The 15,568-nt window shown below is 44.7% G+C and overlaps 1 protein-coding gene across 2 annotated transcripts in view; it reads left to right on the top strand.

The window, feature by feature from the left end:
* Positions 1-15,568, top strand: part of FNIP1 (folliculin interacting protein 1) — a 64,725-nt gene that overhangs the window by 37,685 nt on the left and 11,472 nt on the right. For both annotated transcript variants that reach the window (XM_084295301.1, XM_084295302.1), the window contains exons 4-11: positions 3,618-3,718; positions 3,971-4,045; positions 4,525-4,616; positions 6,731-6,814; positions 7,819-7,890; positions 8,640-8,775; positions 9,321-9,522; positions 10,336-10,421. In XM_084295301.1, the coding sequence (XP_084151427.1) occupies positions 3,618-3,718; positions 3,971-4,045; positions 4,525-4,616; positions 6,731-6,814; positions 7,819-7,890; positions 8,640-8,775; positions 9,321-9,522; positions 10,336-10,421 (848 nt within the window). The remainder of the gene's footprint in view (positions 1-3,617; positions 3,719-3,970; positions 4,046-4,524; positions 4,617-6,730; positions 6,815-7,818; positions 7,891-8,639; positions 8,776-9,320; positions 9,523-10,335; positions 10,422-15,568) is intronic.

The following is a 15,568-nucleotide window of genomic DNA, read 5'->3' as shown; positions in this document are numbered from 1 at the left end:
TTGTGTGTTTGAGGGAGGCTGCTATCTCCACGACGTATTCTGAAGTACAGTACTATGATGTCTTCATCTACTGTAGATAGAAACGAAGAAGCTTTCAGTGCTGACTTTCCCACTGTCCTGCTAGCTCTCGCTGTGTTTGGTGAGCTGCAGCTTCTTCTTGTTTTCTCTTTCACATCACATGCTTCTCTACAGTTTCAAAAGGTGGCTGAAGGTCTGTTTTCCATTCCTCCCTTCCTGGAAGGGCATTTAGCCGTGGTGATGGAAGGAAGAGATGTTTCTGTCTGCAGCTTCCTTCCAGCACGGGGTGACCCCCTTCGTGCATTGTGTGACCAAGAAAAGTGACGTCCCCCCACTAGCCAGAAATCTCTCCTGCTGGGCAGCCTCTCTACAAACAACGTCCAATGTTATTAAAGGAAATTAATTTTAGTGGTTAGCACGGCAGCGTATTTTAAAGTTGTGGAAAGTTTTCCCTTTTAAGTCCTCACTTCCTCATGCATATCTCCCAGTCAAAATCTCACCGAAGTGAACTGGTGCGTGGCTCTGTGTCTGGCTCGGAAAGTGTGCGAGAATCTTCCAGCTTAAATTGGTCTTCCGCAGAGTATTTGCTGTAAATTATTTACTGCAAGGCCAGTATTCCTTCCAGGCCTCCTCAGCAAGTGAGCAGAGATCCATAAATACAGGAGTTTTTTACTGCATGATAAAATCTGTATCGTAATTTATCATGGATATGAAAGGGCCCTAGTAAGTTTGTCCAGGCGTCCGTCAGCCTGGTATTTCCTGTCTTCTAACTGCTCTGTTTTGTACCTTCAGAAGCTACTTAATGGGTTTGCAGTATTTATAAGTTCTTCTGTTGCTTTTTTTAATGGTATAAAATGGAAGTCCACGTAATACAACGTTAATAGGACGGTTACGTAGTTCTTTGTTTCCTCGTTTCAGTACACTTTGACAAGAGATGGGCAATTCTAATTGTTCTTTGGAAGGTGAAATCCAAGGTTTTGGACATTGTTACACTAGCGTTACCTCTTCTGTACCTACTTGTCAATGTTTTCAAGACTGAAAGTCTTCCAGAACTGTTGATCACAACATTTGAGATTATCTCCGTATTGCCTTTTTGATTTATATACGTACTTAGCTATTAATAGGACAATATGTACAGCATATGGAATAGTAAATGCTTGAGGTGTTATATTAAGAAAAGTAATTTCCAAATAATGCAAATGTTACTAGCTCCAATATGGTAATGTGCAGTAACAAACACTTACTGGTGGTTTATGATCTTTTTTAATGTGAGCTTGTAAATATGACCTAGGGAATTGGTTCGTGTCCAAGCTGTCAATGCTGGAGGTTCTGCCCTTTTCACCAGATGCTCCTTGGCTATTTTTCATTTGAGTTTTTAATATTTAACCTCTTTCCTCAGCTGATTGCACTCTACTTTGGTCTCAAGTGACCTTTATTTTGCAGATTTAAAGGCAAGGAGTTGAGCTGCAGCAGTGTTTCCATATTGAGTGCATTAAAGATGTGCGTCTTCTGTTATGCATAGCTTAATAGTTGCCATGAAGTGTAGATAAAAAGAGACTGAAAGAGACCATGGGTGCATCTTACCACGCTCTTTGCCTTCAGCATTGCTTGTCTCTGTCTCTCAGAGGGAAGGGAAACCCCTATAATTAAATTTGAAAGCAGCTGATTTTCACTTGCTTTTTTTAATTTGGTTTCTTGACAAGGAAAATCAATATTTTACTTTCAAGCATTTATTTCCTCAGCTGTAGAAATAGATTTTCACACTAGCAGAAAGTAGAAACCAAAACTGACCATCAAGGGCTCGACATTTATTCAGAACAAGGCCTTCAATTGGAGATCTGCGACAGATGTAAAAAATAGCAATCAGAATATTTGGCTGCAATAATTGGTAGTTTCCTCGCGTCGAGGTTTCGTGATGCTGACAGAGCCATCGTTTCCCAGAGCCATTAAATTTCATTCTTGCACTTCCCCGGAGCTTCTGGGTCCTGCTGACTGATTCAAGTCTAGTTTTTCCAGTCCTACCTACAGTGCACCCAGACAGTTAGGCAGGGAGGTATCTTGGAAAGTAAGGGTGGAAATTTCTGTGTGACTCAGCTGACGACCAGATTTTGCCTTGTCATATGAACACGAGCAAACCTTGCAATTACATCCTCATTATTATAACTCTGATTGCTCCTTGTAGTTCTCCCCTATCTTTCTTGCAGTGATAGCAGACTTCAGAGGTTAATAGGATGTCTGTTAAAGGACTGTCATCTTAATTGAGAGTGCTTGAGAAGAGCTGGAAATTAGGGAGCGTTACAAGTGTGCTGCCTTTTGGTCGATCAGCATTTCCTTCTTCTTGCCCTTGTTCTGCGGGCTAGCATTGAGTGGTCGTCTCCGTATCACTCCTTATTCCTGGTAGGAATCCGTGGTGTGGACACCCTGTCCTTGATTGTGCTATGAGCTCACTGCCTGACGCTGGGCAAACATCGAGATATATTCCAAGCCTATTTAGGAATCCGAGTGGGGATCCTGCGCGTTCAGGGCTTTGATAAGGGGTACAGGGATACGTCACCTAGCATTTTCCAAGAACAAGGTTATTTCCATGGCTGGTTTTAGGAACAGTTTTTGGAAGGATTGCTCTGAGGCAGTGATCTGAGTTATCACACACCTCAGAGGAGGTGTATTGCTCTCTTGCATAGTACCAAAGTATCTCATCTGTGAGCTGCCTGAGCTCTGTGAGTGCAGGACCACAGCATTTCAAATTAATCAGGGCAAGGCACAAATGGAGAGCCAGTGCTAGCATGCTGCTAGCCTAGAGAAGAAACAGCCCTGCATAAAGGGACGGTAATCTCAGGCATTGACAGCATACAAATTAGATGACTGTCATCTGAGCAGTTGTCTGCAGTTGATTGCCCTGAGTAACCTTGTAATTTTAGGGTTTTGTTTGCAGCGTTTGATCTAGCCTGTGATCCTGAGCAGTGGCGTTCCTCCTTTGTAGTTGGGCAGCGTGCCTTACAGCAGGCTCTGGCCAGCCAGCTAGCAGGAAATGCTCATCTCCAGCACGGCATGCAGCTCGGAGAGCTGCAGCTCTTCCCTGGTGCCTTCGCAGGAGAAGGCACCAGGAAACAAGAGAGAAAGATGTATCAAGCACAAAACACCATCCGTGGCTAAGTTACAAATCAATATTTGTTGAGAAACCACAGGTCCAGCATGGCTCCAGTGGGCAATCTGCGTAAGATCACCAGTGAACTTGTGCTGCCTCTTGTCCACCAGTTACGAGGTTTGGGCTTACTGCTTCTGTTTCATCCAAGTGTGTAATCACACCCTTTACACTTCTTAGTCCCCTGGCTCAGTGCAGCCTGAATCTGCCCCCCTGCCCTGGATGGGTTAGGTGTGTTGGATGATTTTAGTGGTTTGCTGCACAGCCCATTTGAAGATCACTTTCTGTTCTAGCGTTATCTTTACTGAACTGTTCAACTTAGTGGGTTTGACAGTGTTATAGAGAGAGAGATTTTGCATGTTCATCTTTTACATGAGGTCTATTTTCCTTCGGTTTATGTTGCCTTAAATGGAAATGTGCTTCTAAAATGCCTGAAAACAAGTGGATTTTTTTTCAGGGTTCTCGGTGCTCTTCAGATGCTAACATGCTTGGAGAGATGATGTTTGGCTCTGTGGCCATGAGCTATAAGGGCTCCACATTGAAAATTCACCAGATCCGGTAAGTTGCATTTTTTTACTGCTGGTCATTTCAGCAGATTTAATCCTCAGTGCCAATTTAGAATGGACTGAATGCTGCAAGTGTAGATGAAAAGGAATTTCTGGTTTGCTTTAAAGCTATTCTGATGTCACTTCGTACACAAAAGGTTGTTAAGTTGTGTTTAGGTCTATAAAATCTGGAAGGTTGTGAAATGGAGATGAAAAGCCTGTCCTGGCACTGCTTCTGACTGACATCTTCCGTTTTGACCTCTAGCTCACCTCCTCAGCTCATGCTCAGCAAAGTTTTCACAGCTCGCACTGGAAGCAGCATCTATGGAAGTCTGAATACGTGAGTCTGTTAGAAATCCTATCTATTGCTTATGACCAGATGAATGTAAAAAACATGGAAGACCTTTTTTGGAAAAATAGCCATCTGTTATATCCTGCCACGGGTCTCCTCACCTTTCCCTTGTGGTTGTCTTCACCTCAGTTTGCTTTAAGCGAATGAATGAGCCATTCCTTTGGAGCTTGGTATTGTGAGGTACAGAGGAGACGGGATGAGAACAGAACGGGATGAGAACAGAACAGTGGAGTTGGGGAATTCAGTCCAAGATGAAGAAAAAGATGTTACAAAAACATCAGGCTTTGGACTGTTTGATATTTTGCTTTCTGTGTGTTAATTGACCCACCCCAGAATGTGGCTTGTTCTAGTGTAAGTCTGCATTCTTACCTTGTCTGTTCCATTTGAGCTATGATGAAGTGATGCTGTATTAAACTGAAACACAAATCACAGGTTTTGCTGTATGTTTTATTTTCTGGATTTTTTAGGTTGCAGGACAGTCTTGAGTTCATTAATCAAGACAGCAATACGTTAAAGCCTGACCACAGTACGATTATGAATGGACTTCTCGGGAATATAGGTAATTATAAAATGATTTTATTTCCTATTATCATTGAGTAATCACAGGTTCTAGAATATGAAAGTCTTCTAAGTAGAATCAAATAAAAAAACAGGGAAGATAAGAACTTTACAGAAAGTTAATGTTGATGAGATTAGGAGGAGAATAAATTAGTTCAGGGAATTGACAGAGGATTAATATATGCAGCTATGCATGTGTATGTGAAAATACATAGAGAAATATGTTGGAAAATAACAGTCTGTAGAACTTCTAAGCAGCACATCTCAGATGAGGCAGGACTGATTCTTCCTGGCTTAGTTCCCCAATTTTGTTTTTGTTAATAATTTCCATTCCCTTCTGTACTCTGGCCACCTTAGCACATGTGGTTGCATATTCCGTACAAAGTTAACCTTGCACAGTTGCACTTTAGTTTTTGATCAGATTAGATGGATGGTGGTGTTTTGTTTTTTTTTGGTCTGATCTTTGAAGTTAAGCAGTCTTGAAAAATGATTTGGAGTCTTTGATTCTCAGCTGTTGTGGAATTGCTGTAGGTGAAAGCTTCACAAGCTTTAGGTAACAGAGTGAAAGATGTTGGCTTTTCCCCGTGCAGGCAGTAGAGCTGAGAGTAAAGATTCTGTACTTCAGTGCTCAGGTGGAAGCACGTCTTCCCTTTCCCTTGGCTTAGATGGTCTGCTTTCCAAACAAAGTATCTTTTGTGCTAGGTGGAATAAAGGACTTCTTTTTACACATTACAGAATATTGCTGTCTGTAAAATCTACCTTTCTAGGGTTGGAGGTATGGAGTGAATTTGATGACTTTGTTACCCCAACTGGGTCTCTGGCTCTTCCATGGTCCTAATTCTTGTTGGATGCAAGTGTCCACTTCTCTCCTTCCCATTGACTTCAACGCACGGTGTAGAATTCTTGAAGCTAAGCCTGAGCTTAAATGCTCTTCTGCAGCTCAGGCACAGACCAAAGCTGGTCTGGGTGCCAGCTGTGTGCTCCCAGGAGGAGCACTGCTGGGCACCTACGAGAAGCGGCGAGGGGGCTGCTGGAGGAGGATGCTGAAATGTCTGTAACTGAGCCCTGTGGTTCTCAGGCTGTCGGAGGGCGTTTGTTTACAGTTCCCATTTCGGCGCGGAGGGAACCTTGGGTAAGGCAGGCACAGAGGTTAATCTGTAACTGCAGCGTTTCTGACAACTCTGCTAAATACCAGAGGCTGCTCCTGACTCGCCGACTCTTGCCAGGCTGTGATAGGAGAAGGCTCTATGTGTTTTGGTTGGGAACTATTTACAAGCTGCTTTTTTTAGCTATGTTGGTTTAAAAAAAAAAAAAAAAGGGCTAGTCATGGCCTTTCCTCTAATGAGGAGCGAAGACCCAGGAGGACGGAAGGGAGCTTTGTGGCACTGCAGCCTTCACGTTTTCTGCAGTCAGTAAACTTGGAGCAGGAGCTTCGAATCTGGGAGAGGGACTGGCAATTAACTCATTAAAACTACCCGTTTATTTTTTCCAGCTCTGTGTCCAGTAAATACACTCTGCCCCTTGTAGATCTATGCCCCCGTGTTACTTTTAATCCAAACCGCTAGGGCTGCTAACGTTTTATTTTCTATACGATTTCACTACCCCGATGTACTTCTCAGAACAGCTACTTCGGCCTGTAATTTTCTCTTGGTTCCACCAAGACGAATTATTCCTGCCTTCCCTCCCTTCCTCCCCCATCGCCTTCAGCGACGGCGTTCCTCAGACACCCCCCCAGTGTGGATGTTAAAACAAACATTGTGCTCCGAGATGAATCTCCTGTTTGTGATCAAGTTCGGCTTCGAGCCTGCATGAATTAATCATTTTCAACAGAGAAAAATAAAATAAATAAAAGCCCGTGGACAGAAGCCCATCCTTATATGGGAGACGGTGTAAAGCTGGCTCTATTATTTTTATTCTATACGTACTGTGGATTTCAGCTATAAGCCATACTCCTTGACTCAACGTTCTTGTTAAGTGTAAGAGCTATTTTCCTGCGTACGTTAGTCTGCATTTATGTTGGCTTATATCTTCTCCCTGCCCTTGGCCCCCTCCCTACAGACTGTTCTGCTTTACTAACCTCATTCTTTCATGTGTATTTTACGTTTTGCCATGTAGGTCTTTCACAGCTTTGCAGCCCTAGGCGGGCATTCTCTGAACAAGGTCCGCTCCGCCTGATCCGGAGCGCCTCTTTCTTTGCAGGTTTGCAGTTTGCTGTGTGCTGTGCTGTGTGGCTAGTCTAGCTGGGGTGACAAAACGTGGATTTGTAGTGCAGCCCTGGAAATAAGATTATTATTTATTTAATACAAAAAGGGACAGTGATTTCTGCTCTCTTATCTGTTTGGGTACATGCTTTAAATCCCCAGAGGACAGCAGGAATTTAAATAGTCCTCTTTGGGGACTGCTTGGTTGCTTTTTTGCTTCGTTTTGTTTGAAAAACTTACACAGATTTAATACAGGATTTCATCTTTCTAGAAATAATATTTCGCAATAGCGTCAAGCTATTTTGATCTGGACTTGTTTCAAACCAACTAAAATCTAAAAGTAACCTAGCTTGATACAAAATGGATTTTTCTTGCTTTTAGTGTCTGGGTCTTATTTCCATGGCTGAGTAGCTTCTATTTCACAGGCACATTTGTAAAATACATCACGTTTTAGTCTGTTAAGCCTGATACACTTTTGATCTTCTGCATATGCAGATTGTGAATCTGGATGGCTTATGGCTTAGCTGAACAGCCAATACACTGCTCACAATTTCAAAGTATTTATTTTCTTCAAGACATCATTGTAAAATCCTTTTAAAATTATATACATAGGAGCTGAGAAGGCCAGTATATGAATGAAATCTTGTTGATACTGGTTTGTGTGGGGTTTTTTTTGGCGTATACACTGAATATTACCTATGTGGCTAACATCCTTTTGGTAGACTAAAATTTTATCAAAAAATACCCATGTAAAGAAATAGTGAAAGTGAGCCTGGTTCAGTTTGTACTGAAGTAGGTGTATGGACTGCAGAAAATTACACGTGAGCTTTTCAAATAAGTGCCTTGGCTTGTTCAGCTAAGCAGCCTTTCTTGGTGATGGCCTTGTGCAGTGCTGTTGATCTGAATTAATGAGCATGTTTTTGTTTCAATAATTACACGGAGATCTGCAAACAAGAAAGGAACTGTATATTCCCCTGCTAATTGGTGCTCCTTGTTTTACAGTTCACAGCAACCCTATGGATATGCCTGGGAGGGAGCAGAATGAGGACAGAGACAGTGGTATAGCGAGATCTGGTAATGTCAGTTCTGTGCATTAACCCTATAGACTCTGAAAATATTAAGTACTATTGACTAGGTAGTCATCTGTCTTGTTACTGAGACATCTAGACATCATCAAATAGCCTTCCTGAAATGTGACCATTCTTTTTTGTTATATATAAGCTTTAATGTGTACATAATACGTATGGACGAATACCTTAGGCATCCAGGGTATTCCATTAGGAACGTCACAGAGCTAATCTGAACAGCAGTGCGGTTTAATTAAAGCATACTGCAAATAAACAAGCCAGATTAAATATTGAAACGAGTTTGCAGTATTTCTATACAACACTTGTTATGTCTTTACCAAATTGAGGAGGGTACTGGTGCTAAAACATGAGTTTGCCTTCAAAGAACCCCTCCCTCCCTCCCTCATTCAGGGTATTGGGCACTGGGGGTGGAAAGACCTTTAAAAGATGTGATTAATGTTACTCCTATCTACAAAGAATTTATTTCCCGCTGCTTGGGGTTGATGAGCAAGGTGCAGCCTGTAAGTTGGCTATTATATACAACTGCAGGACTGTCCCACCCTTGTAGTGCTTGTACAGCTTGTTAATGTTGTTATAAACCGGTTGTTTTTAGATAAGAAGCATTGATAAGCAAAAGAGAAAGCTCTTCATGAGCAACACCAGTTTATGTTCAGGGTCATAGTTAAGTTGCTGGTATTATTTTCCAAATATTCTTTCTCCTGGAGAGATTTTTATTTACTGCCCTTGTTATTGCAGCGTCTCTGAGCAGTCTGCTCATCACTCCATTTCCATCTCCGGGCTCTTCGTTTAACAAGAGCTGTGCCAGCAGCTACCAGCGGCGGTGGCGTCGCAGTCAGACCACCAGCTTGGAGAACGGGGTCTTCCCTCGATGGTGAGCTGGGAGTGATACTGCGGGTTGCTTCCCATAATTTCCCACCATTGTCAGCTTGATTCTGCTCTTGCATATGTACACCTCTTCTTGCTGTTGCTTCCATGAGGTATTTACAAAGGTGTAAGTCAGGCTGCAGTTCAATACATGATCTTTTCAGTGTCCATTTTCTTCATGCCAGTCACTGTTTTGCACTAACGGGAAAACCTTTAGCAAAACATAAACCTGTAGGCTGTACTTTTGAGGATGAGAAGCCCTAAAATCCTACTCAAATTCTTGGCAGAGGTAAGGGAGAAGTAGGATGCCATATTCTAATCCCACAAATGCTTTGAACCTGGTTCCAGATTTTGTGATTGCAGGATTAATTAATGATTGCTTTTAAAGAATTGTAAAATGGGTGCTATTGAAGGGTGTTACTGCTTTGACAACACGTGCAAACAAATGGTGTTCATTGAAGTTAAATGTTCTAGAATTTAATTGCACAGGAAACCAAGGTACAACTTTAAACAGTGGATTACATTAACTTTCTATTTTTTCTATGCTTCAAGGTCCATGGATGAAAGCTTTAACTTGTCAGATGACAGCTCTGGTCCTAGCCCAGGAATTGTTAGGAAGAAAAAGATAGCAATTGGAGTTATTTTTTCACTCTCAAGAGATGAAGATGAGAACAACAAATTTAATGAATTCTTCTTTTCACATTTTCCACTCTTTGAGAGTCACATGAACAAACTGAAGAGTGCAATAGAACAGGTAAATGCAATCTCTCTTGATTCTTGCACTTGTGTTGCTATACGTTCCCCCTCAGCCCTTTCAGATTTAATTTCTGACTCTTGTTACTGGTTTACAAAAGAGGGATCAATTTGCTGCCTGCTATTGGAACTGCACCAGAAAGGAACTTTGCTCCACAACATCTTTGATGTTTCTTATTGCGAGCAGAAGCAAAGCTTGGGGTGAGGACAGGACATGTTGCATTGTGCTGCAGGGATTGCTGAAAGCTACAACAGTCAGTAGGCTGCGTTGGTTCCCAGCAAGCCCAGGATCAGCCATTGGGAAAGGTGCTTTTAAGGCCACCTTTGCCTCCCTGCTTCAGCTATATCTGAACATTGTGGATGCAGGATAAGAGCCTATCTCTAGGATATTCCAGATTGTAAATAAATATCAAGTTCTCACTTTCCCTATGTTTTTTTATTTCCCCTTTTGTTTTAAGCCCCTGATTCTGATGTGTAGGAAACTTTCAAACATGTGGTTAGATTTGCTTCAAATCTCTCTTCTAGGAAATACTTAGTGGTTACTTCACCACTGCAATAAAAACTTTGACCTCTTTTATGCCTTGAATGATGAAAAGCACTGAAGAATCAGAGGCTGCAAATGCATGTGCCTCACCTATCTTCCCTCAGATATGAAAGTTGGCACTTGTACCATCATTTTATCACTTAAAAAAGAAAATTATTTGCATGACTGGTTCCATGAAAGATAAAGTCAAACACATGACTTTGTTTTCCATTTTCTGTGCTTCTATAACTATGTCTGGTGTTACTTATCTGTTTAATGATTGTTTTCAAGGCTATGAAAATGAGTCGTAGATCAGCTGATGCCAGTCAGCGGAGTTTGGCGTATAACAGAATTGTTGATGCCCTGAATGAATTCAGGTGAGCAGTTTGTCTTGTGTCTTTTACGCCTGTTTCTTCAAAAGCACTGAAGTGGTTTAGAAGGGCCTCCTCCGCAGTGCAGGATTTTTCAGCCCTTAGAGTTCTTATCTGAAAAGGAAAATGCTCTTGACACCTAGAAAAGTACGATGTCCAATGTCTTCTGTTAAACTTAAGTGCCATAAATGTATTGGTGATAGCAAGCCAGTCTATTCTGTTTGTGGTTTTAGATTTGGTCAAGTGCTTGTATCCATAAGGGTTGAGCGTGAGCAGGGTGTAAATGACCAAGGTTTTCTGTGCGTTAGGTGGTAACGAAGCCCCCAGCCACCTCTTAAACTGAGACCCAGTGAGAGGGGGATAAGAACTGCAAGCCCACGTTAGGGAAATCCTCCTCTAGTTGGTATTTTCTTGATGTATGAACAAAACAAGACCTTTACCCTGCTCGAAGTTTTGCTCTAAATGAGTTTCAGATAACCAGCTATGAAGAAGGAGGACTATCGTCTTCACACAGAAAAATGCACTGCTGTAATCTCTTGCTATCAGTACCTGCAGAGAGTCTCTGTTCAGCAGTTACTATACAAAGTAACGCAGATAAGCACATCCCTGGCATTTAACCGTGTGTTCTTTCCAGAGTTTAAGTAATGGGGAGGGAAATAAAATGAAATCCGTCTGTTTCAAGTGATTCATCTCCTCTCAGATGGGAGTGGCAGCGTGCTTCCTTTTACAACCAGCATCGAGCTACTTCTTAAAGACATTACACAAGACAAGGCTCTGATGCTTTACAAAGAAAATTGTCATCAGGATGCATTTTACTTAACATTCTCACCTATTTTTCTGTAGTTCTGCGTGCTACCTGGATGCCATGAACTAGGTGGTGTTGCAGGAGGAAGGCACAGTATTTTTTATTTTATTTTTAGAACCTCTCCCCAGGGAAGTGTCGAGGGAGGGCACAGGATGTGTTCGGCAGGGACAGGAGGCAAGGCAGAGAGCACGTGGGCCCGCAGCAAGAACAGGATGGGATGAGCTGTGCCAAGAACTGGAGCTGAGGGAGCACGAAACTTTTGAGAGCCGCAGACTCTGCCCAGGGGGCCTGGGACGGGTTAAGCAACTCTGAGCAGCCACAGGCTTCTCTGCTCCCCCTCTTCCTCTCCTCCCCCTTCTCACCCCGAGCAATTTCTTTGCATTCCCATCCCCTGATAACACCATCTGCCCAGCTGTTTTCCCAAAACTTCCCCCAGATCGTTCCCCCCCCGCAGATACATTCGGTGGACTTTGTCCCTTCTTTTCCTCCCCAGCTAAACGCTCTCGGGGCGGTGGAGAGGGGCTCTGTGTCCAGAGTCAAAAGCAGGAAAAATGAGCCTGAAAACACTGTGCTGGCTTTTTCCTCCTCGAAGGGAGGTTCACGGGGTTGTGCCCTGCAGGGCAGGGAGGTAACGTCCCGTGTCCTGTCCCATCCATCCCCTCCAGGGTCGGCTGTCTCGTCTCGTCTCGCCGAGCGTTGTAGGATGCGGTCCCGCGCATGACCCGGCTGTTGCGTAACCCGCGCCGGGAGCACGCGTGTAACTGCCACTTGGTGCAGAGGTTTCCATGGCGATACAAATATTACTCTTTAATAGCATAGCGAGGTAAATTAAACCCAGTTTAATTTTGTATAAATGGTTTTCCCGGGGCGGCAGACTTGGGTGATTGCGTTTTTTGACGCAGCGCTAGCCCGTGCCCCCGGCTGGTCCTGCAGGCTGGCACGGCCCCGAGCCCTGCACTGCAGGCTGCTCACCAAAAGGAAAGTCTTGTGATGATAGGAAAACCTTTCTGTACCGTAAGGAAAGCCTTCCTGTACCGTGCAGGAGCCTTTCAAAGCAGAGCAATATGCCTATAGTAAGAAAAAAAGGCGTATTTAAATACCAGAGGCTCGATGCAAAGTTGTTTTGGCATGGGTTCAGCAAACCCATTTAGGCCACTATTATCTCTTTAGGCGTCTGCGTTCCCACTGAAGTCACGGGGAAGTCAGGAGCTCGAGTCCTTTGGTGAACCTGAGACTTGTGTTGATTTCTACCCTCTTAAGCAAATTCCGCTGGAGGGAAGAAGGGCGCTGACTGCAGTGGGCTGGTGTTTCTAAAACATAATCCCGTGCTGCTTTAACTCCTTGCAGGTGTTCTTTTTTTTTTTTCCCTTTGGAAGGAGGACTTTTTTTTTTTTTTAAATGGAATTTCAAAGGAAAAAGGAAAACACAGCTGCTTTCCCTGAAAGGCTTAGACTGCTTCCACAAACCGATGCTATCGCCACGTCTGCCATCAGCGCGGTGCCCAGCCCCAGGCCCACCCTTGCGCCATGAGTCGTTTTGCAACACTTCTCACTCTGTAAAGCAGCGATGGATTTAGCTATTAACACTTGACTTAAAGGCTTAAAACTCGTTGGATGTCAGATGTGCAGACACATGACTTCTGAAATAAACATTGCGACTCCCCCGGTCCCCGAGGCCAGTGCCGCACACCAACAACCCTGCGCATGCAGCTGGCTCATACCTGCGTGGCAGAGACGCAGACTGGCAAGGAAGCCCTGAACACAGGCCTAGGGAAACACCTTTCTCCACTTTCTGGCAGCCACGTTTGATCCTGTTTTATGCCAGTAACTTTTAAGCAGCTTATTTTCAAGGGGAGAAAAAAAGGAGGGGGAAAGATCGAGGGCAGGAGGGTCGGGAGCAAATTCACAGCTGGTCTATGTTACAAACCACTGTTGTGTTTTCACTTTGGAAGCAGTACCCAAAGAGATGCTTGGCTTTGTCGTGACATTGCAGCTGGTGGGCAGCAGAGCAGCTCTCAGCACCACGCCGGGGGCAGCAGCGCTGTGCTGGTGGGGACGGGGAGCTGCAGAGAGCCCCCAGCCCCTTGTCCAGCAGCTCCTGCCTCGTGGGCCCTACAGCACCAGCAGATCCGTCCCGCAGCAGCAGGAAGCTGAGTGCAGCAGCCCCGTGCCTGGCAGCAGGGCTGGGCTGGGCTGTGCCGCTCTCCTCCCAGCCATCTGCACCCGCGGGGCAGGCAAAACCCCAGGGGGCTGCCGGGAGGAGGTTGTTCAGGTCTTGTTTTCATTCGGCTGGTTGGTGCTGAGCTGTGCAAGGTGTAGAGGTGCTTCCTGAGGAGCCCCCCAGCCCCTGCACACCACCAGCCCTCGCTCCTGCCCGTGCTGGGTTCAGCCTCCAAGAAACATTCCCAAATTTCAACCATTTTGAATGCACAGCAGCTCGATGAGAGCAGGGTCTGCTGTGTGCACGGGGACAGGGTGCTGGAGCACGGCGAGGGGAGGGGGCTGCTGCTGCAGATGGTCGGGAGGGGTCAACTTCAGCTTTAATTCCTAGTGGGTTTTAATCTGGTTAGCTTCCTGCAGTGTGTTTTTTAATTTTATTATCTTTTTTTATCATTCTGGTTTTTGGTATTTTTCCTTTTGGTTTGTTATTGTTGTTTTTTTTTTTTTCTTTCCTTTTTTTTTTTTTTTTTTAGCAGCCGAAGGAGAGCGTTTCCCCGCCTGCTCGCGGAGCTGGGAGGCATTAATCCTTGCCCTTGGTGTGTGCCGAGGCTGCTCGGCAGCGAGGGTTCCCTGCGCTGCAGTCACATGCCTGCTGGCCGCCCGCCAGTGCAATCTGATCTCGCGCTGAGGAAACACTATCAGCTGCAGATGCAGCCAGGGTTACCAGAATAGTAAATAACGAATCACAAGACCCGGTCTATCTTTTCAACGAAAACAAATATTTTAATACGGTGGGTTTAGTTTAGAAGTAGTTTCTTTTTTCCAAACAGCGGAGCTGCTGCAAGAGGCTCGGCGCGGTTAGTTTGCATAGGAAGCAGAAACCAGCTTTATTTTAGGTTGAGTTGGTTCATTTATCTTCAGCTTCTCTGGTCAGCTGCGTCTGCGCTGTACATTTTGATACTTGGCTTGGGCTTTGAAACTCATCCAGCTCCGAAATTCCCGGTCTTGGGGGGTTTCTCCCTTTGTTAGGGCCTCCTTAGCCTCCGCTCCAGTTAATGGGCTGTGAACAGAAAGCTTTCTCTCAATAATCCCACCTCCAGCCCCAGCTCTCTGCTACCAAGGCTGTGTGTTCCCAGCCTGTGCCCGATGCTGAGCCGGGTGCTGGGGGGCTGCTGGATGCGACCCTGGCCTCGGCTTCCCCCTCCCCAGCCAGCCCCGGGGTGTCCCTGCCTCTCCTCCTGCTCCAGTGGGAAGCTGTCAGAAAATCCGGCTTGTAAGGAAGACTGGGCTGATTTTGGCTGCTGTCAGCACGTAGCATGGATGTTGTTTTTAATGAAAAATGCTTAAAAAAATTAAGGCAGAGAGGGGCCCAGCCCCTCTCTCCCACCTGCCCTCCTCGCCCCGTCCCGTCCTGCTGCAGCCTCGGTGCACAAGCACACATGGGGCTCTGCTTCCTGCAGGCTTTCACTTTAAACTCTCAGCCACCGAAGGTTTGGCAGCTGCTGCTCGAGAGCGTTTGCCTGCCTGCCGTGCTCAGCCATTGCCTCAGTTCTGGAAGTGTCTGTGAATTTCAGGCCAGCGTGTCCAAGGAGGATCTGTATAAACCAGGGGCGTTCCTAGACGTAAATCCGTGTCTTGTAACACAAAAGTCTCTCTTCTAGAAAAAGCAGTACCTGAGGTGGGCAGACACCTGAATCGATCAGCCATTTCCTTTGTTGGATTTTCTTTTTCTTTTTTTCTTTTTTTTTTTTTAAGGCTTATGTTGTTAGTGTGATGGAAATGTAGTGTCGTAACACAGGCGTTGTGCTCAGAGCAAAGCCATCGTTTGGTTTAGATCAGGAGTTTGGCAGTGATCTGAGGGGTTTTAATCTGCAAAGGCAGCGTTTTAACCATGTGTTTACTGGTCTCTGTGAAGTCAAAAAGGATGTGGGTAGGTGCAAAATCCTTGAAGCCGTGGGGTAACTGATATGTTTGTAGTTAAAGCAGGGACCTGGGCCCCTTCCCTGCAAAGCCACACGTTGGTAGGTTTGGGGTGGAGATGCACCGGTTGTTAAAGCAGGGGGGGAGTTTTTTTAAAGCATTTATAAGGCATTTTTATAAAGCAGATGCACATAAATTCACACTAGTCACAAACCAGCTATGGAGGAGTTCTGTGTTTTGAATGAAACGTAGTGAAAGCAGGGAAGCAA

The sequence above is a fragment of the Netta rufina genome (assembly GCF_964035555.1).
Source record: "Netta rufina genome assembly, chromosome: 14".
Taxonomy (NCBI): Eukaryota; Metazoa; Chordata; class Aves; order Anseriformes; family Anatidae; genus Netta; species Netta rufina.
Note: the sequence above shows the minus strand (reverse complement) of the source record. Positions and strands in the feature narration are given on the sequence as shown.